The 26,888-nt window shown below is 39.3% G+C and overlaps 1 protein-coding gene across 2 annotated transcripts in view; it reads left to right on the forward strand.

The window, feature by feature from the left end:
* LOC113406148 (glycine receptor subunit alpha-2) overlaps window positions 1-26,888 on the forward strand; it is a 162,624-nt gene that overhangs the window by 30,794 nt on the left and 104,942 nt on the right. Inside the window, exons 3-4 of one of the 2 annotated variants that reach the window (XM_026649104.1) lie at window positions 4,492-4,559; window positions 14,543-14,766. In XM_026649104.1, coding sequence (XP_026504889.1) covers window positions 4,492-4,559; window positions 14,543-14,766 — 292 coding nt within the window. Of the gene's footprint in view, window positions 1-4,491; window positions 4,560-4,653; window positions 4,722-14,542; window positions 14,767-26,888 lie in introns of both variants that reach the window. The other variant, XM_026649107.1, reaches the window with a different exon arrangement.

Genomic DNA, 26,888 nt, shown 5'->3' on the forward strand with positions numbered 1-26,888 from the left:
TTGTAAAGAAGAAGGCACTTAAAGATGATATTGGCTTTAGCTTGATCAAGCAGAATAATAATTTTGGGTCTATTTGTTTGTTCCAGCAAATTGGATCCTCGTAAAATACCATGCAATTACTGCATTTCAGAGGTCCCTGAGATCTTTGTCCTTTTTTTGTGCTTAATGGCTGAAATTGTCATCAATGAAGAACAAAAGAGATTTAAGGCTATTAATGGTTACAATATATTGCACTATGGAGAATGTTTCTAAATAGGCCCTAAAGGAAAGGGATTTCTATTTTTATTAGGCACTGTCATACTTAGGGAAACAGCATGATGCACTCCAAAAAGACATCAGAGTAAACAAAGTACATTACTCTTTGGTGAGAAATGTCACATTTATAAGTAAGCATTCAGGGGACCACATATGCATTTGGTCCTCCTACTTCTTGCCTCTTGTGAGTGATGTGTTGCTCCCTCTTTCCTCACAGTTAACATTCTAGCTAGGTGTCTCTGTTTAGATGGAAGAAAAAGTTGTATTTGTCCAAAGCTCATGGCAGCTAAAATCAATATATGTTTTCCTGGCTCCTCTTCTAGTTTCAACAGTCTTGCTCCTGCAGGCTGGTATGGCGAAGAGGTGGTGCTATGGCCAGACTTTCTCCTCACCCCTGCTAGGGAGCATTAGACCCCTGTGGAGTGCAGATAGTAAGCAGAGCCTGCATTCTTCTGAGCACAGGCACTGCAACTTACATGGACCATGCAATGTAGGAGGAAGGCTCCTTGATTTCCCCACTCTTCTCCTGTGCACCTCCATAAAGGCCAGCTACAATCTGGCTCTCAGTTTTTCACCTGGTCCTTAGGCAAACTCACTGATTTCAATGTGAGTTTGTCTGGTATAGGGCTAGATTATGCCTTTAGGTATATCCCTGAGCAAATGGTGTGTAAATTGCATCACTACAGGAAGGCCCTGCACCTCAAAACTGGCACCTTTCTGCAGCACAGTTACCTCCTTACTTCTCCCTTGCTTTGGGAGGCGGAGGAAGTAATTTGCTGCTGTCCTCTATCACCTGCAAACTGCAGAGTTCCCAGGCCAGCTCAGCTGTGCTTACTGGCATATTGGTGACTGGAGTCAAGGCTCTGCTCATTCCCCATCCATTCCCTGCCCACCTGCTCCAGGTGGGGGTAATAATGGGTGCTTAGCACTCTCTTATTCCTGTATGCCCAGACCCAAGATGTGGGAATCCCACACTGGGCGATTAGCGGTGTTCTTACTTCCCTGTGGGAGCACATAGTTCGAGGGAGACTCTAGGCCTAAGGAGAGAATTTACAATGAGTTGTGACCTCAAGGGTAGGCCCTGAATATGCTTGTCATTCTTCACTCAGCCTGTTAGGATTTTCACATTCATTTTCTGTGTATGTGAAAAGAAGTGTTTTTCCTTCGCTATCTCTGATTGTGCTTACGCATCTTTCCACTCCCCCCACCCCCCAGTTCATGTGTTGTGCCTGTATCCCATTCTTTGATTTTCAATAATTATTCTTTCCTTATATACCCCTTTGCCCAAATAAATGTCCAAGGAAAATTGTCAAACACCTGGGAATTGTTTTATACCTCTCATATAATGACAACACCATTGACATTGTAGTTAAAGAGAATCTGATTCACGTGAAGAAAAAAGTCACCATGTGCAGACTGAATACTAGAGAGTACAGAGTTTGGATGAAGGTGAAAAAAACTCTCCAGGGCAAGGAGAAAAGCTAAATCTAGAAATGACCATATCTAGTAAATGAGGCATTCAACATAAGACACCCGCACCAGAGAATGTGCATCAAAGGCCACTGACAAAAACAGAGTTAACAACTGGAAAAGCCTCAGCAGACAATTCTATGCACACTTAATTCAATTCAGCAGTACTCCTGTGTGATGGAGTGTACAGACCCCCCTCTAGCAGCTGGCAGGGAGAGGCTTACACACTACTCATAGAGAGGAAAGTCCACAGCTACATATCATAAATATGGGAACTGTCAAAAAAGCATGTCTCAGCCAACTCTGGAGAATTATCTCTAGGATACTGAGGGCTCGATTCAGGAAAATATTCTGTGAGGTACTAAGTAGCCTCTAGTTACAGGAGGTGTGCTGCACTTTAAAGCACCAGGCCTCTTTTAGAAAGATGCACACTAGGAAGTCTGGTTAGCTGGCAGTAGGCTCAGTAGGCTGGGGAGATGATGGGATCATAAATACTATGAAACCCTAGCTATCTGGCAGACAAGCAGTTGCCCTCTTTCTGATGGATTCACACTTCAGCTATCCTTTTTTGGGACTAACTCCATTCGGAAACCAGGATGAAGATTTTTTTAATTTTAAATAATCATAATAATACCTAGCTCTCATATGGATCCAAAATGTATAGGTAATACAGTCAGTAGAACGTCAAAACTCTGGAGTATGGTTGCATACTCAGCCATGGTTTATCCTATTCTAGAAGACTAAAAAGTAGCCAAAAATAATGTAATAATACTTAATGAAAGGATTAGATGCATAGCAAAACAGAGGACTTGATTTAACATCCAGTTTTGCTTGGTTTTTAGAGGTAGGGATTTGATTAGTCAAATCAGGTGAAAGCTTGTGGGTTTTGGAACAGACCCTTATGGGTTTGGAACAGGCTCTGAAACCTCAAGTGCAGTTGAAGAGTTTTTGCCACTGTAATGCCAAATGCACTATTCAATGAGATAATCTTCAAGAAGGGATACAAGTGTATGAAACTTTTTTAAATTAAAAGTGTTGTGAACACTCTTTCCTTAAAGCCACACTTCCCCTTTAAGGCCAACAAACGATTATCCCCCACACCCTCTGTGAACTACTAACAAAACCAACAAAAGAAAAATCTTCAAAAGAAAAAAAATAGAGGGAATTAAGATGTGTGCCAAACTGGACCGCGGAGTCATTTTGCTTTTTTATTACACGTATCTCCTATTCTTTCCCTAGACATTATTTAACTAGGCCCCCATTTACAATGTGCAAACAGACTAACTTCACTGGGGCTCTCTGCAGGTGCAGCCCCCTATCCCACATTATGAATGTTGCAGGACTGGGGCCATAGAGTATACTTTTATTTGGCAAATGCCTTTTTTATCTGTAAAGTACCTATTATAAATCATATGATGGATTTATAAATAAATGCAAATAAGGAACAACAAATTCATGCCTCATTAATAAATTGGAATTATTTCAGGATAGCAAGGTGAATGTGCAGAAAAGGAGAGTGGATGCATTGTCAATATTTAGATATACAGACATTGTTGGCCAAAATTCCACAGCTGGAATGAATGCCTTGAGTGAGAAGATATGAAATGAGCAAAATGTTGGGTTTACTAGACTGAAACTTGGGAGAAGGGAAGAAAAGGAAATGCTGTTAAAAACTACACCTCTTACTGAGAAAAAGAGAACAATGCAGCACTTCATTTGCAGTAGCTTTTAGGCTGGTATTTGTTTCAAGACAAAAGAGAAATTTGCACAAAAAGCTTTTGTTAATAAAACTAAGATTGCTGGACTCCACTGAAATGCACTTTTAAACACCCCAAAGGAATGTTACTTTTTACTTTTACAAATATTCTATGCCTTTCATAAAAATGCAAATGTGAAATACAGAATTTTTAAAATCCGGAAAATTGTAAGATTAAAAAATTAGTAATGGGAAAATAGAAAAAAAGTATGTAATATTAACTGTATACGTGAAATCTGCCACTGCCTGAATTCAATCATCTAGCCTTAGTCCAATCTGATTGATTAGGAATTCATTTAAAACCACCTCTTTGTTACATCATAGCTAAAGAGCTACTGGTAGTAGTTAAAAATTAAATATCATTTAGGCTCCCTTCATGTTTATACATTTCAGTGATTCCTAAATAATGGGGAAAGTTGGAGTGGGGGACAGAGGAAATAGTGTTGCTGTCTACTAAAAGCTGTGCCTAGTCAAGATTGGTAGTGACCAAACATTGTTATGCTTAAGAGGCATCTTGGTGTCTGATGTGAAAAGGGTTGGTTGTCTGAATCCTGTTTTTAATGGACAGGAATCTACATTAATAGTTGCCCTTGTTGGAAGTCTCAGCAGAAAGGCCAAGGACTGAATGGAATAGGCATGATGACTGAACCGCCAGAGATGGTCTCTTCATCGCTGGGCTGAGATGTGGGGCAATGTGGGAAGATTACAATGCTGCTGCCTGTGTTGTTCTGGTTTGGTCGCTTAACAAAGAACTTTTGTGTCTAATGTTGTCAATCGAACACTTTTCATAAATCCTTACATGAAAAAAGTAAAAATATTTTCTGACAAAACCAGTCTAATCAAAGTAGTTGTGGTGATATTGTTTCTTTGAGGGACATGCACATGACTTTGACTGTGAAATCTCACTTTTCTACTTAGTTTCATCCACATCTGTACCAGTCTGTACAGATGTCGATGGATCTGTGCTTTTGCTTCACTGTATATTGCAACATTTTTATTGCATTCCACAGGTCCTCCAGTAAACGTTACTTGCAATATTTTTATCAACAGTTTTGGATCAGTCACAGAAACCACAATGGTAAGTGTTATGATGCCACTGGCAAGAAAACAACAATACTTGATATGTCATGAACAGAACCTGTCAATTTTTCTATTTATTGTTCAACTTGCAGGTCCTCCTGTAAATGTTACCTGCAACATATTTATCAACAGCTTTGGTTCAATAGCAGAAACTACAATGGTGAGTGGGACTGACCATTGAAGCCATCTTGTGAAGGAGTGGGATGTGGTATAGAATGGTGCTATTATAGATGTGGGGTTAGTTACTGAGTTCCTAAACTACTAAGAATGTACCTATAGTATTAAAATACAATAAACTTTACATACCATAGTGCTAAAGGTTAGGAATAGCTACTGTTGGTGTTTGCTTTTTTTGTCAGAAACGGTGCTCTAAATAATAAATCCTTTGTCAAAGTAGTAAAAAATATGGTTATGACTTAAATAAATGTATCCCCTGGATATACACATGGAAATCAAGGTTAACTCTAAGAGAAATGTCTGATGGCTCTGTCTCACATTTGCATCATAATGCTACAATTAGAGCTTTACATATTTTAGTAATCTCCAGGGCTATAAATTAGAGTTGTGTGACATTTCAGTAATGAAACTGAAATGAACCAGATACAATTCTTCTGACTTCAGGTTTTGTTACAGATGGGAAACTTTGACCATTTCACCAAAACATGTGTGAACCTATAGGGGCAATCTTAACTACATTTAAGTGAATTTGGCCTATTTATGGTTTTGAGATTGAAACCAGGAAAAACTCAACCCAACATCAGGTAGACTGAGACAATTTTCTCCCAGATTTGCTTTGAGTCTTTGCTTTTGTTTGAACCCGACATCTCAAAGCAAAGTGGAGTGGATGTTAATCTATACAATTAGGTTCAAAGAACAGATTCCTCACAAATCCTTGTGAACCTTAAGTGCTGAGATTCATACATCTCTACTATAATTTAAAAAGAGAAGAACTTTTGGTGCACATGCTCCCTTCTAGTGCTCATAATTCCTGTTGATGCTGAAGGGACTTTTTTTAAAATAGCATAGCGCTCCGGACAGGTAGTATTTGGCCATCTTTCCATTCATGGATTCTTACGCTACAAACAGGCCTATCGACTTTGATGGGACTATACATGGAGCCAAGCTACGGTGATTGAGTGTGGTGGAGTCCTGTCCATAGTACTTTAAGTGTTCAACCCACTACAGAAACTAGAAATGGGTTGGCACCACAGAATGAATTCATATTTTGAATACGTGAAAATTCTGGAGTATTTGGATCCAGGGATTTAGTTCAGTCTACTATAGATAAGGTTAGCTACATATTGCAATTTGGATTCAGATTTAACCTTCCCCTGCCCGCTCCTCCCTAAAAATCAGGTGTATTCACAACCCCATTGAAATGAGAATATATCTCACTCCACAACAAAATCCAATGAGATTCCTGTGCACCAGTTTAAAGAAAGAGCTGTGAGCTATTCTGAAGTAATCACACAGCAGTTCTGACACTGTGTTGTTTAGTCCCCTTATGGATCCATCCTATGCTGCTGAGTGCCTTATAGACCTGCTGAAGTCAAAGACAGTAGAGATTTCTCAGCGCTTGGCAGGATCAAACCCCTATAATCAACATCAAACACATTATCTATAAAAAGACATGGCAAATCAAGCACAGGTTTTAAATAATATGGTTATAAATGTTGCCCTGAAATGTTTGCATTCTGAAAGAACATGTGTGTATCTTAGCTAGTTAATAGATACCCGATTTAAATATTTATTTAAATTATGCCATCATTTTAAATTTTAAAAAGCACTGAAGAGATTTAGGAGCTCAAGTCCTACAGAAATGAGTGGGACTTATTCTCCTAAATCCTTTGGTGCTTTTGAAAAACCTCTATCTAACTTTTCACTAAAGAATCAATGAACTGCATTTTTAACAAACTAGGCAACTTTCTTACATAATATGGAAAGAGAGTGTCCCCAATATAAACAATAAGGGGATACAGCAGAGTGGAGGCAGTATAGATTATAATTTACTGCAGTGGTTTTCAACTTGTGGTTCGCGGAGCCTGGGGATCCGCAAACTATGTCTAAGAGGTCCGCAAAAGGTGACAGTGAAAATAAAGTTTCAGATCCCAGAAAAGGCATTCCATTTTTCTGATCAATCAAAAGTATGTGAATACCCCCACCTACAGGTCAAAACCCGGGATTATTGTTGTTACCATAGAAACCCACAGTTTAGCGCCCTTTCTCACGTTGCATCAAATGCCATGTCAAGCCTGTGCAACATTTATAGCTGAATTCTGTTCAGTCAGTTTTCAGTGTAAGACTTCTATAGTGAGGGACCACAGGTTGAATTTCCAAAGGAGACCGCAACTCCTTTCGAAATTTTTTAGGGGTCCGCAAATGAAAAAGGTTGAAAAGCATTACAGAAAATACTTACAGTATTTATACATAGTCTTTTAAAATGACCTTGACAAGAAAATCAAAACAACATTGAAACTGAGAGGGAGGGGAAAAATCAGAATACCACATAATTTATAACAATCAACAGACTTTATTTTCAGTATCCTTAAAGTCTTGGTAAGATTTCCTAAATTTAAAGGATTCTGAGAAGAAAGTTCTATTCACATAGTCATGGGTTTTGCATTCAGTCACACATTTTTCTGTTGGTCTTAGCACATAGAGAGAGAGGCACAGCATTAAGTAGCAAAAATCCTGCACGTCACTGGCTTTACAAGATGGCATTCAATGAAAATATTTGCACGACCTAATGCTGATTGCATTAATTAGACTCCTTCATTGCTTTGATTAAATCCCCTCATTGCATTTTATTATCTATCAAATATGTTAATGTGCACCTTTTCAATGTTCATTAACACATTCTGCTGAAAAAAGCTAAACACTCAAGTAAATGAAAACAAAGACTGTTGGCTTCCTTGTTTTGCTTTATTCATAATATCTGCAGATAGTGTTGAATGAGTTCTGTTAAAGTGGGTGCTGTTTCAGCCGTTTGATATTGATTTTCCTAATACTGTTATCGCATTAATGATTAGTTTAGAGTATGTTTGTAAAATGTTCCTAGAGGCAGGCATCAATTACTGCTCATCTACTTTGCTTTCCAAAGTAAATTTAATTATGTGCTGAAAAGTTTTGCATCCCTTGTGATAAATAATGAGGGCTTTTTTTTGCTATCTAGAACTCATTTTGTTCCCATCAAATGCTCTTGATGATTTTGACATAAAACTAAAATAAAAAAAATAAAAAAATTGTAAGTAGGTTATACATTAGATTGAAAATCAAAAGAAGACACTCATGTCTCAGAGGACCAAAATGCTTAAAGTACTTAGGTTTTAAGTACTAAAGGCGATATTTTCAGAACATTGCTTGGAAGAGGCATATTGAAAACCTTTGGGGACCAAATTCGGCTCTCAGATGAGCTCACTGGGAGAAAGGCAGGATTTGGGGCCCAATTCTGCAGTATTTGCTCAGGCAAAATTCTTATTAACACCAACAGGCATAATTTCTGACTTCTGAGTAGGACGGATACAGGAGTGAAATTCAACCTGTAGGTCAGCATAAGTCTCTTGCCTCACTTAAGTTCCACTCAAGCCCTCTTTTGAAGGTTTAAATGGAACTTAAGTGGTGGATATACCTTGTGCAAGTCCCCTGCAGAGGGGTGAATTTCATGTGATCTGAATGCATGAGAACAATTTGACCCTGGGTAAACTGGTGGAATGGGCCCTTTGTCCTTAAACAGTAACAGGTTCTGTGTTCACAGTCAGCAGTGGTTTTGAAATGACTGCATAGTTTGATACCTTTGGACTAATGATGAAAGGTTGGTGGGAAACTGAAGTTAATTTTGTATTTTGTTGGTGGGCTTTTCTTAAAAAAAACCCTCCATATTAGCCCAACTCCACTCCCTTTGAAATCAGTGGGAGTTTTATTGATGATTTCAATGGGAGCAGAGTTAAGCCAATGCTAAGGACTTTTGAAAATTCCACCTTACATGTTTACTACCCTAATTTACTGAAATTTCTCAGCTTTGGGTTTTTTTAATTTGTAATGGTATGAATACATTTTGAAGTATGCATTTATGAAAAATATTTATTTAAAAAAAATTCAGTTTATAAAACACAGCTTGCAGTTCTGCTGTGAGTTTTCACTCTCAATTCTATGAAATGATCCATAGAGACAAAATGCAGCCTTGTTAATTCTTCTGAATTGTATTACACAAATGGGACGGTCTCACTTTTTTTTTTATTCCAAAGGAAATTGTTTTCTTCCCTGTGAGGATGATGTACATTATGCCAGAACAGTGGTAGATAACAAAGGGCCTGATACAAAGCCGTTTTATGTCAATGGGAGTTTTTTCATTGTCTTCACTTTGGATCAGGCCTTATGTTATGAAGAGTGGGCCAACTCATCCTTCATGTAACTCCACTGATCAAAGCAGAGATACAGCGGGGATGAAGTTGGTCCACTGACATAACTATTTTGAATGCTTTTACACGTGCAGAATTAATTAGTAAAACCTCAGCATGAAATAGCTGTGATTAAATATCATAGATGAGTAATCTATCTCAAGTTGAGCAACACTGCCAGAGAATTCAGTTGTTCATTGTAGCTAATGACCAGGGGTTTTTAGCTATTGCCCATGGAGAAGCTAAGAGCAGTTTATAGATTGACAAACTAATTGTTCATTATAGACATGCCTAATTGCAAGGATATTGTATTGCTGGTGTGTACTTTAATCAATGGTTGACATTTGGGATAAGTTCTCTGCTGGCTTCAGTGGCATTCCACCCACTTAATCCAGCAAATAAATTAGCCCTTTCTTTACAACTGGTAAAGTGCAATAGAACTTTGTTGTGGCTGCATGGACAGTGTCATCTTTTCACTATAAAAAATGGGACGCCAAGTTAGCCACTTAGGCCCTGGTTCAGCCAGGTATTTAAGCATGTGCATTACATTAAGTACATGAGTAGTCTCACAGAAGTCTGTGTACTCAAGCACCTGGCTGATTCAGGGCCCTACAACAGGTCATTTAACAACTCTCTGCCAGATAATATTAATATTTAGAATTTATATAGCATAGTTCTCTGACCCTCTTGCAAATGCATTGTGCTGCTGAGGCTGGGAGGGGCAGCTGATTCCCCCAGACACCTGAATCACATCCTTGGGTGAAGAAAGCCCTGTTGGGGGAAGGGTGGGATGGAAAAAAGCCCCACGGAATGCACGGCACTCTGACAGATCTCCAGCTAGCACAGCAGCTGTCTGCAGTCCGAGTAATTTAGAACAGTCCTGCAGCTCTTCTAAGTCACATTGCTGGCTATTTTGGTCCCCAGCTGGCCCAAGACCTTCTACCGCCCTTTCTGCGCAGCCAATTTCCTGAGCTGTGTCTAGTATTAACTTGGTGCATCCATGGGTTGAGCCCGTAATCCTCAAAGAATTTTTGACTATCAACTAATAAATAATAATAATATTAACAACAATAATTAATATTCAACCCTCCTTTGTGAAAAAGTGTGTGCGGTTACCCCCACTTGGTAGTGGGGAACCGAGGTAAACAAGTTAAATGACTTGCCCAGGGCCACAGATGGGATTAGAACTTGGAGTTTTTGTTTCCCAGTCCTGTGTTCAGACCTCATGTCTCTGTGACACCAGCAAATGCAATTAGCTAAAGTTTGTGAATTGGTTCTTCAGCTGGTGTAAATCAGCCCTCTGTGAGTGGTTTAATACCTTCCACCCATTCCTGCCTTCAGGAATTTACCAAATAACTCATGTGGAAGTTTAGGCTTGAAATTAGACAAAGGTTTCTAACCATCAGAGGGGTGAAATTTTGGAACAGCCTTCCGAGGGAAACGGTGGGGGCAAAAGACCTCTCTGGCTTCAAGATTAGGCTAGATAAGTTTATGGAGGGAATGGTTTGATGGGATAACGTGATTTTAGTCAATTAGGCAATAACGTGCCATCGCTGGTAAAATGAGGGTCCGGCTGGAGAATCTTGCCTGTATGCTCGGGGTTCTACTGACTGCCATATTTGGGGTCGGGAAGGAATTTTCCTCCAGGGTAGATTGGCAGAGGCCCTGGAGGTTTTTCGCCTTCCTCCGCAGCATAGGGCAGGGGTCGCAAGCTGGAGGATTCTCTGTGACTTGAAGTCTTTAAATCACGATCTGGAGACTTCAACAGCTGAGTTAAGGGAAAGTGGGTGGGTCAGCTTTTGTGGCCTGCATCATGCGGGAGGTCAGACTAGATGACCATAATGGTCCCTTCTGACCTTAAAGTCTATGAGTCTATGAGTCTATGTGCTGTCCGATACGCCAAATTGTGATATCATTCTCAGAAAAGACTGCTTTCCAGGATGATATTCATAGCATCAGCAAAAAAACATAATCTCAGAGAAATACAAAATTTTAGACAAGATACTGTATCATTGTACTTAACCTACGGTCCTCCTAGCATTCCACACCCTCCTGCTTACCCTGTTGCAAAGAGGCAGCAAAGAAAGAAATCCAGGACTACCTTTTAAAGTTTGTGTTTCATTTTAATTTTTCATCAAGACGGGAAGCAAAAATAATTAGAGACAAAGAGGGGCTATAATAATGCTATTCTGCTTCTCACAAAAATGTGCTGAGAAAATATTTCCAAATATACCAGAATGATCGATCTGAATATTATCCTTCCAGCTATGTCAGTAAAGGATCATTTAAGGCTGTTGGTATTTAAATTCAGCTTTGGTATAATGTATATCATCCTATACTAACTCTTCTAACAAAAAGTACTTGGCAGTTCATTCCTTCTAATCTAAATTAGTGTGTACTGCAGCTGATGAAAGCATATTTCTTTTATAGGTTTTTAGGAAATTTAAAGACTGTAATGATTTAAGTGAACAATTATAGAAGTGTCCTGGAAATAAAAAATCCCTTTGCTTTCATTTAACTTCAGTATGTGTCCTACTTCAGAGAAATTAAAAGCCACTCACACAGTTGAATATATTAACTTTATGTCCTAAGCAATCTCCCCTCTTCCCTGCTAGCACTTCCCCTCTTTCCTGTAGTAATTTTGTTAGAGTATTTTCATATCTTTGTAGTGGAAATTGTCCCATGTACATTTACAAGATAATTACTGTATTTCTAAGGCTGAGAAAATGAGTAAAGGAGACATCTAGAGTTTGTCTCCGTATGTGATACAAAGATGCTTTGGCAATTTAGAACTCAAAATATTTGTTTAATCATAAACCATATGAAACTCCATAGCACAGAAAAAAATGGCTTGTGAAAAATATATGTAGGCTTTTCTTTGAAAAATTCTATCAGTGCCTTTAATAATTGACTTTCCATGAGCTCAGCCCCCCAGTATCAGCCCCTTATTACTCTCTGACACTCATATTTGGCTCATATTCACATAGGCAAAATTAAAAAAAAAATCATGCTCCCAATGAAATCCCAAAACATTATCCTATGGTTTCAGGAGCTTCATCAGTCGCTATACTTGGCTCTGTTTGAAATGTTTTGTCAGTTCAGCAACACATTTTTCATCACAAGCCTTGTGAATGAACAGTGGGAAACTCAAATTTGGAGGGGCTTATTCGTCAGAGTTTGCATATTTAGCTAATAACTTACAGCATCACTAATCATAGGGAGAATATTATCTTATTTTTCAGTGATGATACATTCTTTAAACTATGCAATTCAGTGGCCTAACTAAACAAATGTCAACTCATACATTTTCCAAGTCAGAAGCATATTGCTGCCATTTTCATATATTCTAGCTACTGCAGAATAAATCCTAAATGCAGGATTTTTGTGCAGAAGATGGAATTATTTCGAGTCCCTTTCACTAACAGATTTCTTCTTTCAGATAATATCATCAGTTTTAATATCCTTAAAGATTTCTGAAACTAAAATATTCAAGATGAATGGCATGTGGATTTCTGATAAACTATTCTCAGGGCAGTTAAATGTAGGGGGCTTGATGTCAGTTAAATATATAACTACAGCAACAAAGCGATCAATGCCACACCTGTATTTGTTGAGCATGGAACCTCTTTAGAAATGATACACTCAGAATATATGTAACTGTCTTTCCTATCAACTTGAATGGGCTTTGGATCAGTACCTACATGCTGTTATAGTTATAACATTCCCTCTTAATGGCCAGTTTTGCCACAGTATTAAAGTTAGCTCTAAATGAACCACTTAATAATTTCTGTCCTCCCAGTTGTAACTAAAAGGCTATTGGGCAGGAGAATGCAATTAACATAAAGATAAGTAGAAAAGATGTGGAGGAGTAGAGAATTAGAGAACACACAGAGAAAAACATACAATAGGTACACAAAGGTTATGAACAGGAACTAAGATGTAGATAGGAGAAATTATATCACATAATCAGCTCCTATGGAATTAGAATCAGAATATTAAGGTTGGAAGAGACCTCAAGAGGTCATCTAGTCCAATCCCCTGCTCAAAGCAGGACCAACCCAACTAAATCATCCCAGCCAGGGCTTTGTTAAACCGGGCCTTAAAAACCTCTAAGGATGGAGATTCCACCATCTCTCTAGGTAACCCATTCCAGTGCTTCACCACCCTCCTCGTGAAATAGTTTTTCCTAATATCCAACCTAGACCTCCCACACTGTGACTTGAGACCATTGCTTCTTGTTCTGTCATCTGCCACCACTGAGAACAGCCAAGCTCCATCCTCTTTGGAACCCCACCTTCAGGTAGTTGAAGGCTGCTATCAAATCCCCCCACACTCTTCTCTTCTGCAGACTAAATAAGCCCAGTTCCCTCAGCCTCTCCTTGTAAGTCATGTGCCCCAGCCCCCTAATCATTTTTGTTGCCCTCCGCTGGACTCTCTCTCCAATTTGTCCACATCCTTTCTGTAGTGGGGGGCCCAAAACTGGATGCAATACTCCAGATATGGCCTCACCAGTGTCGAATAGAGGGGAATAATCACTTTCCTTTATCTGCTGGCAATGCTCCTACTAATGCAGCCCAATATGCCATTAGTCTTCTTGGCAACAAGGGCACACTGTCGACTCATATCCAGCTTCTCGTCCACTGTAATCCCCAGGTCCTTTTCTGCAGAACTGCCGCTTAGCCAGTCAGTCCCCAGCCTGTAGCAGTGCATGGGATTCTTCCGTCCTAAGTGCAGGACTCTGCACTTGTCCTTTTTGAACCTCATCAGATTTCTTTTGGCCCAACCCTCCAATTTGTCTAGGTCACTCTGGACCCTATCCCTACCCTCCAGCATATCTACCTCTCCCCACAGCTTAGTGTCATCCGCGAACTTGCTGAGGGTGCAATCCATCCCATCATCCAGATCATTAATGAAGATGTTGAAGAAAACCGGCTCCAGGACCGACCCCTGGGGCACTCTGCTTGATACCGGCTGCCAACTAGACATCGAGCCATTGATCACTACCCGTTGAGCCCGACAATCTAGCCAGCTTTCTATCCACCTTATAGTCCATTCATCCAATCCATATTTCTTTAACTTGCTGGAAAGAATATTGTGGGAGACTGTATCAAAAGCTTTTAGTACCTATCTCCGGGAGCACTGGAATCTCTTGATTTACAGATTGTGAATGATTGAGTTAAGTTACTCTTTGGGATATTTTCATACCTGTTTATTTTACATTGCGATTACTGAAAACTCTACAGCTAGTAATACTTCGATATTTCTGAGCTTCACGTTAATCCACAGTATTGAATAGGGAGTTGTAGTTAATATTATGGCTGTAGATGATATTATCTTCATCAGCTGAAAAGGGACTATCATTTTTGATTTGGAAAATGTACCTGTTGCACTAGTTTGGTGCAGTATGCCACTTGCACTGCCTTATTTTTAAATAATAGCTCTCTCATTCAAAGGGAAGAGTAATATGTAGGTTTATTATATCATTGGTACCGCACTGAACCTAAAATCATTGTGAGCATCAGGAAAGTTAAACTGAACTCTCACCGTGGCAAGAGATTGACTTTTGTGCATGGCATTTCCGTAGGACTACAGAGTGAACATCTTTTTGAGACAGCAGTGGAATGACTCACGCCTGGCTTACAGTGAATACCCCGATGACTCCTTGGATTTGGATCCATCTATGTTGGACTCTATTTGGAAGCCTGATTTATTCTTTGCCAATGAGAAAGGTGCAAACTTCCATGATGTTACAACGGACAACAAGTTGCTGAGGATTTCTAAGACTGGGAAAGTGCTATACAGTATCAGGTAAACCAGCTTTTTTGCTTCTTAAGTCCCCTTGCTTCCATGTCTTTCTTGCCATGGCCACACTCAGGCTACGTCTACTCTACGGGGGGAGGGGGGAGGGATCGATTTCAGATACGCAAATTCAGCTACAGGAATAGCGTAACTGAATTTGACGTATCTGATCCGACTTACCCCGCTGTGAGGATGGGGCAAATCGACCGCCGCGGCTCCCCTGTCGACGGCGCTTACTTCTACCTGGGCTGGTGGAGTACGCGCGTCGATTCAGTGATCGATTATCGCGTCCCAACGAGATGCAAATATCGATCCCCGAGAGATCGATTTCTACCCGCCGATCCGGGCGGGTAGTGTAGACTAGCCCTCATAGAATTTACATCTTTAAGTTTTGTTGCCCCTTGTGTACACTCTAATGAGACATAAGCTCAGCAGAGTAGAAGGAAAATCTGTCTTTGTGGTGAGCTTTTACTCTTCACAAATTGGAATATAAGTGGCACAGCAGTATGTCCTAGCCATGCTGAAAAATGAAGGGGTCTAGTGCCCTATTGATGTGCATCAGTAATTCCTATTAGCATCAGTTGGTATTACTCTCCTACTAGGAGGAGAAAATCAACCTTTCAATCCTTTGTGGGTTGAATTTTAAAAGTAAAGGGGAAATGTTATTTTAAATGGCTGGAGAACATCTTAAGTGGAGTCGTTCCTGCCATGTAATAACTTGGTATGCAATAAATATGAAAATCACCCAGGTATCTGCTGGCCCTTGCATGCATTTAAAAATCAGTGGAATTGCTTTTCATTTTTGATACAAAGTGCAATGTAGTATATGTCATGCTGACTGAGTTTAGGCTGAGTTAATAAATGCTATTTGACACAACATAACTTGATGTGACCTTATGAAATGGGACACATGCAGGGAATCAGAATGCTAGAGAGGTAAAAAAAGCATTGCTTAAGAATTGGCTGCAGCAAATAATCTACAGCACTCATTTTATTTGATTAATTGCTTAACGCTTGCAATGGGATCTGAAGATGTAAAACACTCTAAACGCTATTACTGTTATTATAGAAATTAAATATAATTTCTGAATTCCTGCATAATTCTTTTCTTGCAGTGCTTGGTTTATATAATGTTTACATTCTTTCAGGTGTTTACCAAGTTGCTTGATGAGCTGTTTCTTCTTTATGAACCTGAACAAAATTCTTATTAGCTATTCATGTGTAAGAGCTGTAGGAGAGTGAGATATTTCACAGTATGGATATTTCTGACTGGGCATTCTTAAGCTTATGGAAACACAGATTTTTAATAACTGATTATTATTGTTCTGTGTAATGAGAAAGTAGATTTGCAGTGGACAAAAAATTATGCCTACTCAATTTGCTTAATTCCCATGGAAATTCTGCAATAGGAACACCACAATATGTTGGTAGGTAATGTAACTGTTCAGTGGGCAGAATTTGAAATTGACATATCTTAACAGTGGGAGAAAAATAACAGTATGCAAGGGTGAAAACAGAACTCACAGAGTGATATACCATACATTAAACATTCTGTCATGTACAAATATCTCTTATTTAATCTCAAGAAAGAAATGAATGCTTCTGTTCATTTGAGTGACATCAGACACCATCTTACTGGAGGCAACAATGCAGCTGGGTGCCATTGTGAGCACAGATGGATAATTTTCCTGACATTTGTCCATGCTGCAAAAGTAATATTTCAAGCTGTCATATCATATTTGTAAAATTCACATACCTAAATGAAAGTTAATTTGAAATAGAGTAAACACCGGTAATATTTTGTGCTAAGGAAAAGTGTATTGTTTCTCATCTGCATTGCCCTGCATTAACATATATTGTACCTGGTGCTTCTACAACACGACAGCATAAAATGTACACATTAATAACATTTATAGTGAGCAAAACCTATGTTTGAAGGGTAATTGAGAGTTACCAATTAGAAACAATTTAAAAAATAATTATTTGACTCTGTTCTCCATATACTGGCCTTGATTGATCACTCCATAACTCAACTGATTTTAGTGATGTTACACTGGAATAAAACGGAAGTAATGCAATGGTTAGTTAGTCCCATTGCATTAGGATGTTATAGTTGTAATTGCTACACCATTTTCACTACCATAATCATAGTACTTAGCACTTGCATAATAATAATATGTAGCATTTACTTCACTTTGAGTGTTCAAAGCACTTACAAATATGACTGACAAGTTATATCTCAGGCTCCTCTATCATATATTTGTAGATGTCATAAAATCATGAGAAAGTTAATATGAACTAAACATAAACCATATTTTCTCTAAAATAAAAGTGTAACGATTTCCAATATGCACTAAATAAGAAGCTAGGCATTTCTATTGTGTCTGGCCTCCCCACCTACTGCACTGGTAACATTATAAACGTATTTAGGAATGCTGTGAGATGCTCCACCACAGAGACAGTCAGCTTATTTTGTTGTGTGCTCTAAGGTGCAAATCCTGCCCTTTGTTCTGCAGGCACGGAAGGGCCTCTGGCAGTTACAATCAGTAGTTACAATAAAGTCGCAGGCACAGAACAACTTCACCATAAGCAGAGGTGCACTGTAACTGGGACTGTAATTTTTCGCATTGTGAATGCATTTAACTAATTGGGACTTTCATTCACCTTCCCTACAAATAGAGTTTCACTATACCAAAGTTCACTGTGTATATTTTATATAATAAAAATAAACCGAAAAGCAAAAACTAGTCAAAATTAAAATATAAATCAACAAAATGTAAACCCCTAAAGTTGTGTGGTCATACCTTTCTAAAGCTCTAATCCTGCAATGAGCTCCATGTGGGTGGATCTCTGAGTAGAGGGCCACCCTCCTACAGCTCATTGCAGCATCTGGGCCAACGCAATATGACATTGTTGAAAATCCTGTCTTCTGTTCCCACGGCCTGTTTCCCACAGTACATTTTGTTATATTTTGCATTTGCTTTTTGTGTCATGCTCTGTATAGATTTTAAGTACTTTGGGATGTGGAGCGTGTCTTCTCTAGCACACTTTGGGCACTACAAACCACAGGCGCCGACTCCATGGGTGCTCCAGCCCAGGAGCACCCACGAAAAAAAAAGGGGGTGCTCAGCACCCACCAGCAGCCCTGCCGATCAGCTCCTCCCCCTCCCCCCCCAGCACCTCCCACCTGTCGCAATCAGCTGTTCAGCGGCATGCAGGAGGTGCTGAGGGGAGAGGGACGAACGGTGGGCAGAAAGAGATGGGGAGGGGGTGGAGTGGGGGTGGGAAGCGGCAGGCGGTGGGGGCCTGGGGGAAGAAGTGGAGTGGGGTCTGGGGCTGGGGCTGGGGCAGAGTGAGGGTCGAGCACCCCTCCGTCAACTAAGAAAGATGGCGCCTCTGCTACAGACAGTAGATAATAAGGAATAATAGTATTATATGACAGAAGGGTTAAAAGATCTAATGGAATCCCTGAACATAGGTCTGTTTAGAAACCTTAAAAAGGCCATCAGCACAGTTCTGACTACTCAGCTAGCTCAAACTATTAGTAACAGCCAGCCAGCGTGGGCTTATTTTACTTGGGTGAGAGGAGATTGAAGACTTTTGCTTAAATAAATGGGTTTCCTTGCTGCACTAGCTGCCCCCTTTGTCATGTTCATGTTACCAAGTGATTTCAGCCGTATCGACTTGATGCAGAATGTGATGCACATAATCTAGGATCTAAGAGATTGGTTGAAGTCTTCTCCATCCAGAGTAAATTATCAAGCAGACCATCACACCTTAAAAATATGAGAAGATGTTTGAGTTTTTTTGAGTTATTTAGTAAAGGGCTATTTGGAATTGCCTTGGAAAGAACTGTAGGGGAAGAGATTTGTTTTAACTATTTACCCTTCTTTCTCTCCTAGCTCCGGTTATAAGATACCATTGAGGAGCTGCCCAGAAAACTACTCAAAATTTTCAAAATAGCTACATCCATTTTCAGATTAACGATCTCTAGTTTGTTTGTTTGTCTTCACTGTGTGAATGTGATGTCACTATTTAGGCTATTTCCTCTTTCTGGTCTCATGCCCTGACCTTGATCCAACTGTAAAATGGTATTATGGAGCAGGGCAGAGAATCGAATAGGGAAATAGTGTCGGGGTAGGGGATGTAAAAAGGAATAATGCTGCTGAAACACCGTGACATGGAGAGGAATCAGGCTCGTTGCTTCCTTTCTATTTATGCAACAGAACCCTACCTCTGTACCCTCCATACTGTAAAAAACAGCTGCTATTGCTAGCTGCAACATTCAAAAGCCATCACTGGCTTGCCCATCCAAAAGAGCTCCTCTATAGTCAGACAAATGGCAATCCATCTGGAATACAAGCCCAGGTGCCAGTTGCTTTATCTAGTGCAAATCAGGAGATCACAATCCAAAGCACAATCAATTCTCATTCCACAGCTTCTTTCTTTGTACTGCCTCTTCTTCCCTGTTTGTTCTTTTTCTCTTTCATACCATGGCAATTGTGCTGAGTGCTGGAGAAACTGCTTTGGCTCCATCCCCAGCACATGGTTTTGGTTATATTATGACTAGACTTGGCAGAATTCAATTTTTTAAATAATTTCAATGGAAAATATCACTATTTTAAGATTTTTTTATTTTATTTATTCAAATATTCACCAGTTGAGCAACATTATGGGGTTTAAGCATTTTTAATTGATTTTAAATGTTCAGTTCTGGGCACTTGTGAGGGACAGACAATGATTATTCTTTTATAGTAAAAGCTGAGATTCAAAAAGTTAAAGCTTTAAATCTGTTAAGACACTAATTGTCAAAATCACATCAAATATATACATAATAAATAGCCTTAAATCAAACTCTAATAAGTTCTCCAGCAGCATTTCCCCCCTTTGCCTATCTGTAAATGTCTGTTATAGATGGACATATTTTTTCATCATTTTGTGTGTGTACAGTGAAATCAACATTTATCAACATTTACCCATAAAAATCTAATCTTTCCGAGACTAATTATGAATAATAAAGGTTACAACATACAGGATACTTAGTGCCAAAAGCAGTCTCTAGCCCTGTAGTATTTTGGATTTCCTACTACAATGTGGGCAAGTCAGTGCTAGTGGAAATGCAGTGGCCACAATGAATGAAGCTACAATCATTTAATAATCTCCTCTGTACCTGTGTCCTTTGTCCTATATGAAGGAAATACACAACAGCTAAAAAGCTGGTAGACTCAAAATTTGTCCTCTGGTGGTGAATTTTACTTTAAATATTATTTTTTCAATAGACACTATTAGAAGCATACCCAGACCCTTTGTCTGCTGCTGCAGAGGGTCCTTCGGCAGTGGAACTGGTGTCATCTACTGTGCCAAAGGTTCTGGGTGCAGGAAGGAGGTTCAAGGGAGTAGGGCCTGGGTGGCTCTGAACAAAGTCAGTGACTGCACTGTGAAATAGTTCCTTCTGTTCCTGCATGTCCCGATGGGGTGTGTGTGAATGGTGCTCATGTGTAACATTCACTGGGCATTACTTCAGCACTGGGTTGAAATAACCTCTGAGAGCTCTTTAGTTTGGCCACTATAGAAGCTGGTGGCGCAGCACAGTCAGCTGGTTTAGGTATACACTTTCCAAGATTGTCTTGGGGTCAGATTCTTAGCTGGTGTAAAATGGTGCAGCTCCATTTACTTTAATGTTTACCCCAATTGAGAATTTGGCATGTGGTACTTAAATCATAATGTCTGGTCCAACTGAACGTACTATGTGAAAAGTCTAGTGTGCTGTAAAGAATATTCCACAGATCTAAAATAAGGTATGAATCTCTGTGCTTACATTTGATTACTTCAATTTATTTTATAATCTAATGTTAGGATTTAAGAGGATTTTGACTTCACTAGCAGCATTGTATTGTCATGGGAGATTAACAGAGAGTGGGAGGAGAGAGGCCATTATTATGACTAACACCACTGTTTGCTATATAAGAAGCAGTGAATGTTGTGAACACTCCTCTCTGATCTCATTGGTTATACCAAATCCTACCATGATAATATTGTCCAGGTGGCATTTTCCCTTGGAAGCCAAGCTTTGATAGCATAGGCTCCTGTTTCCTCTGGGGAAATTTGAGGTGCTTTTTATCTGGCACAAGAAAAATAATTCCGTTCTCCTTAGGCAAAATTGTATATAAATTCAGTGTTCTATGCAATGACTTTTCAAAAACATAAAGCTCTCCATATGGGCTTGAAGTAACTTTCTGAATTAATGAAAGCACAGTCTGAGAATAACAAAGTGCAGAAATGCTCATTGAAGTAGAGCACCTTCATACAGTGGGCACACTTAAAATGCTTTTTATCATCTTGATAGCTAGCCTACCTATCGTAGAGAGATTATTTACACATAATATGAATCGTGCTAGAACCAACAGGTATTTTTAAATATACCCAATACTATAGGGACAAGGCGAATCCCTGAGCTGTAATTGATTCATACATGAATCTAGCAATTTTGCCAGATTCATCTCCACATGAACCTGATTACAAAAATTAACACTGGTTTCAAATACAGTAAAACCTGCCTTAGAGACCCCCTCTGTAGAGAGAGACCATCTGTCATGAGTGACTATTTGCAGAAGCCCTGGAATGCCATCAGTCTCTGCTGTGCAAACCTTTGAAGAGTGACCACCTCTTACAAGTGACCACTTTTGCTAACTCCCACGAGTGATCACTCTTGGCAGGTTTTACTGTACTTAAAACTGAGATGTCAGCCATCTTCATAATGAAAGAAACTGGTGTCCTCCTGCTACAATCCGATGTCCACAAAGACTCTTCCCACCCATCCTTGCTCTCTTCTTCTTCCCTTTTTGGTTCCTTTTGTTAAGCTACCTCAGATTCCTTCCTGATATTTGCCTCAACCCTTGAAACAATTCCCCGCTTTTCTTTGCTTGTTGATGGTCCCTCTCATCACCCTCTATGGACTCCTTTATTCTCACTCCCCCGTTCTACAGTGTCCAGATCTATATGGAGGATCTGAATGCATTTGTCATATTCCTAACTTTCCATTGGCCCTGAGTACTTGGTTTGATTATGTTAAAGACTAGTATGAGTGTTTGTTATGCAAGCAGCACAGCTATTGTCAAAATCCCATAGACAGTTTTGCTTGAAGAAAAATTAGCTCTTTAATGACACCGTTGGTTGCTCTTCTCTGATCATAAGACAGTTAAAGTGAATTAAGGATCCTGACACTAGTAGCTACCTGGCAAAGCCCAATTTTATACCCCTTTTTACACACACACACACACACACACACACACACACACACACACACACACAGTGTTTCAATCAAAACTAGTGTCATTTTAATAAAAATTGATTTTCTTTGGCATATCGTGTGAATAATTTGTATACATAGAGTTGTTCTTGATTGAAAATATTAAAAATTATTGGCTGGTGATTAGTTATGGAAATATGTGCTAATGGGATACTCCTGACTGGTTGCAGGCCAAGATAACCATTGCCTATTAGAAACTCATGTACAGAGAAGTGTAAGTCTGTACTGAATTGTCAGTGACCCATGGCTACATCTACCACATGAAATGATCTCCCTGTAAACACAGAAGTAGCAAGATGAAATGTAAAAGGGTGTAGCCATGAGGCTGATTCTAAATGAGTGATGCAAAAAATCCTGTCCCTGTATCATGCATGCTTTCAGGAGTAACTGACTGCCTTCTGCCAGTAGTATTTAAACATATTGCTTAGGACAGAGGAGTCATGGTGCCAGAAGGAAAACAAAACCAGACCAAATAAACAGTGGTGTAGAGTAAGTATCCAGGTCCTGAAAACTTAAATATAACTAGGATAAGAAACGACATAAGAAAAATCAGAGATGGCAATTTATTCTTCTTGGAGAAGAAACAGGTGGGTTATATTATTTTAACTATCAAATGAAATCATACTCAAATTTAATTTCATGGCATTGCTTGAGTGATAATTGGAAACTCATTTTATTCATTGGCATGGCATATCAACAGACAGTAACTGCATTAAAATGAAAAATGAGATGCAAAATAATTTTTCACCATTAATGAAAAACCTACCACACCATTCCAATCCAGTCACTGGGTTGTTAAGCAATATGTGAACCAAAATGAAGTCCCGCAAACCACTAAGGAAGACTAGACAGAACATCCTGAGAAACTAAAGTATAGGAAGCTTCAGTCTGTATTTCGTGTTTTGCCACAATAGAGGATGTTCTATATTTCCATAAGCCTCAGTTTTTGTCTATCTCCACATCTCAGAAATGAAGTTGCACGAAAAAAAGATCAAAGAATAACTGGTATGACAGATTGACCATATCTTGAAGAAACCTTATGGAATTAAGATAACCTTGATTGAATTAGGGTTAATACCTTTGGGGTCTATTGTATTGAAAATGCAATTGTGTATGTGTTGCTGTGGCATTGTATGTACCTTTTCTAGTAAGAAGCGGGGATGCTACTAAACTTCCTTGTTATCAGCCTGTGAAGCCGTCCCTCTCGGATAGATATGCACATATTATTTCAAACTGGATTCTCCGGAGATCAACAGACAAAGAAAAAACTTTTGGAAAATTAACCTCATTTTAGATGGACTCAGGGCCTTCTTCCTGATCCAGCAAACAGACAGGACCCTGCTCATGGAGGGCCCCAATCCTTAGGGTAAGGTTGGAAGGACTGGGCCTGTCAGAATCCATGTTGGGTTCCTGGTAAATTTATTAGCATGTGTATAGGTTTTTATTGTTTTTCATATGTTTTCTCTGTAGTGCTTTTCCCTTGAGAATAAAGTAGGCTTACATAGGAACTGCTGTGTGATAACTTATAATCTGCAGCAATCCTTCTGTTATCAGTCTCTGAAGAGAAAGTGCGCGGGTCTGTTTAGGCAGACTGTGCTGGGAAATACACAGTGAAGGCAGGGAACTGTGGAGCCTGGACATACTCTGCTCTGAAAGGAGTGAGATGTGGGTCTCCACCCAAGAGAGGCAGCAGCTGGGGAGCTGGAAGCCTGAGGGTGGGTGCCCTCACTGGACCACTGAGGGGAAATACAGGTGCAGTTGCCTTGGACTGTGACAACTGGATCCAGAAATTCTGGAAAACATGAGAAAACATGCAGGTTGGCTGCGCCATTTTAGAAAGCAAGGGAAACTGCCAGGAGATTATACAAATACCAATTGCCATCCCCACGGAGCCAACAATCATGAGTCAGGCCCCAAATAATGAGATGGGCTTAAAAATGAAGAGATTTTTAAAACAATGAACTTGATTGTTTTTCTTGGCCTGCTCTCTGAACCATTTGGGTTTACTTGGATCAAATTTTCAAGCTTTTCTCAGCAATCTTGAGGGCTAGAAACTTACTCTTTAAAAAAAAAACAAAAACTGAGATTTTCACTTAATTGCCTGCTTCCAGGACTGGGGGCTTTAAGAAAAAGCATCCAAAATTGAGAGACTTGTGATAAAATCATGGGAGTTGGCCACATTGCTGTACATATCTGCTTGTATATCCGGGTCCTTATATCATACCCATCACTGTCTTTGTGCTAACTCTGTGCTAGTATTTTATCCATATTAGTAAGGTAATACTGAACATTATATTAAGTATCAGGGGGTAGCCGTGTTAGTCTGTATCTACAAAAACAACAAGATGCATCTGAAGAAGTGAGGTTTTTACCCACGAAAGCTTATGCCCAAATAAATCTGTTAGTCTTTAAGGTGCCACCAGACTCCTTGTTGTTTTTGAATATTATATTGTTCCCTTTCCCACTAGTAGGTTAGAGGTGGGAGTGGTTTGAGATATCCCTGATACTACAGTATTAGTTTACATCAATATAAACCAGTGATATAATATACACCACAGTGACCAAATAGAAATACAAATGATCTAAATTGCAGTTAACACATGCAGATATATACTATCACATCCTCCTCCTACATGTGCACAGACATTATTCTGTTTTGTTTAAACAAACTGACCTGCCAGGCTGTATTGTCATTTCTGGAACAACCCTCTTCCAGTGAAGGTGCAATAGTATCCACTAATAAGTTAGTAATTATCTTGTTAGGATTTGAAACTTTGTTATTTTTGCTATGTGAGCTGACGTTGAGCAGATTTGACCATTACAGGCTTTCCAAAGCTCACTGAAGTCAATGGAAAGACTCCTATTCGCTCCAGGGGAGTTTGGATCAAGCCCAGTAAGATAATACTGTTCTTTTAAGGCTTGGATTTGCAACCCTGACTGAGCACTTACATGCCTAGTCCCAGTGTCTTCAATGGAAAAACTAGTGTATATGTTCATCAAGGTGAGCAAGGGGGGTCTTCATTCTAGGCATTAATTTGCACTATTGTGCTACTCAGGATATGACACCCCCAAAAGTCAAGCAGTTAGAAAAATGTCTGTGCTACATGATGTTCTGAGAGAGCCACACTTTTTGGAGACAAAGAGGGCACAGATAAAAACTGCACATTTGTCTCCTGCAGTATTTCCATTTACCACATTAAATTCTGTTTCTCCCATTCTAAGTGTAAGGACTACCTCTTTAAAAATAAATCATGTGAGGTGGTAAACATTCTGTTTTAATGGCACTAATTCTACTTATTTGTCATTGGATAAACTGTATAAAGAGGCTGCTTTCCTCAAGTCTATTTGCAAACCACTACATTTTCAGGGTAAAAAATGTAAATGCCATTATCCCTTTTTCTCAAAGTCATATATATGATATCATATTGTGAGTTCTAGGGGTCCTTTTTCTTGCAGGATCAATATTCCATGTCTGTATGAGATTTGTCTTTTAGATCAAATGGGATTTTGGCTGTGAGTCATAGCACATCAGGCTAATGAAAAGTTAGCTCCTGAAAAATATGAAGTAGTTTAGTCAGTAGTTTAATGTTTGCTATAGATTAGCAATCTGTTAAATCCTAATTAAAATTAGATATTCTGTTATACTGTCAACAGAGTAAGCAAGACTTTTATTTGAATTATGTACTGTACATATACAGTAATTCCTTAAAAGATTTAATCCATGTACTAACAGTTCTTGATTTTAGTTTTGCATAGCTCACCATTTACCAGGTATACTCCATATCTATATCAGTTATACACCATATGTATCTTGAAGTACTTGTCTAGTGCTGTTGGAAAATCAGAGGAAGAAATATAGATAGATAGATAGATAGATATACACACTATATTACTGTAGTATTTGATCTCCTAAAGTTTAAATCCCTATACTGCACAAAAAGGATCCTTTCATTCATTCATTCATTCATTCATTCATTCATTCATATGTATTAACTTTAGGAAATCAACTACTACCTTAAGGTACAAAACTGCAAGATTAGATAGGGAGATTGGACGATGATCCATTGAAATCATAGAATCATAGAATATTAGGGTTGGAAGGGACCTCAGGAGGTCATCTACTCCAACCCCCTGCTCAAAGCAGGACCAATCCCCAGACAGTTTTTTACCCCAGTTCCCTAAATGGCCCCCTCAAGGATTGAACTCGCAATCCTGGGTTTAGCAGGCCAATGCTCAAGCCACTAGTTTTAAATATTTTACTATTATTGGATTTTTCATATTAACGTGCCTGACTTGGGCTTGCGGGGCTCAGAATAAGGGACTATTTAGTTGCTGGGTAGACATGCAGGCTAAGATTGGAGCCCAAACTCTGGGACTCTGTGACGTGGGAGAGTCCCAGATCTTGGACTCCAGCCCAAGCCCAAATGTCTACACTGCAATTAAACAGCCCCTTAGCCTGAGCCCTTTGAGACCAATTCAGCAGGTATGGACTAGCTGTAGGATTTTAATTGCAGTGTAGACATACCCTGGGAAGCCAAGGAAGTTTGTGGGTAATAGACAACTATGTTAGCGAACAAAACATGATACCATTACAACTATATTTCTACAAAGGAAGTTTTCTTGATGACCAGCCTCATCTTTTTCAAGATACATTGATTGAATTAGTTCCCTTATGGCTGATAATTTTCATTCACATCCTATTTGACTCTTAATTTGGGAGAAATATCTTCCGTTGGTTTTCTGTAGCACCCATGTGTGACAGTGTACCCCATAACGCTTTATGGGGAGGGGGTGCTTATAAATGTATGTATGACATAACTGG

This window comes from Terrapene carolina, unplaced genomic scaffold (assembly GCF_002925995.2).
Source record: "Terrapene carolina triunguis isolate 2854851 unplaced genomic scaffold, T_m_triunguis-2.0 Scaffold23, whole genome shotgun sequence".
Taxonomy (NCBI): domain Eukaryota; kingdom Metazoa; phylum Chordata; order Testudines; family Emydidae; genus Terrapene; species Terrapene triunguis.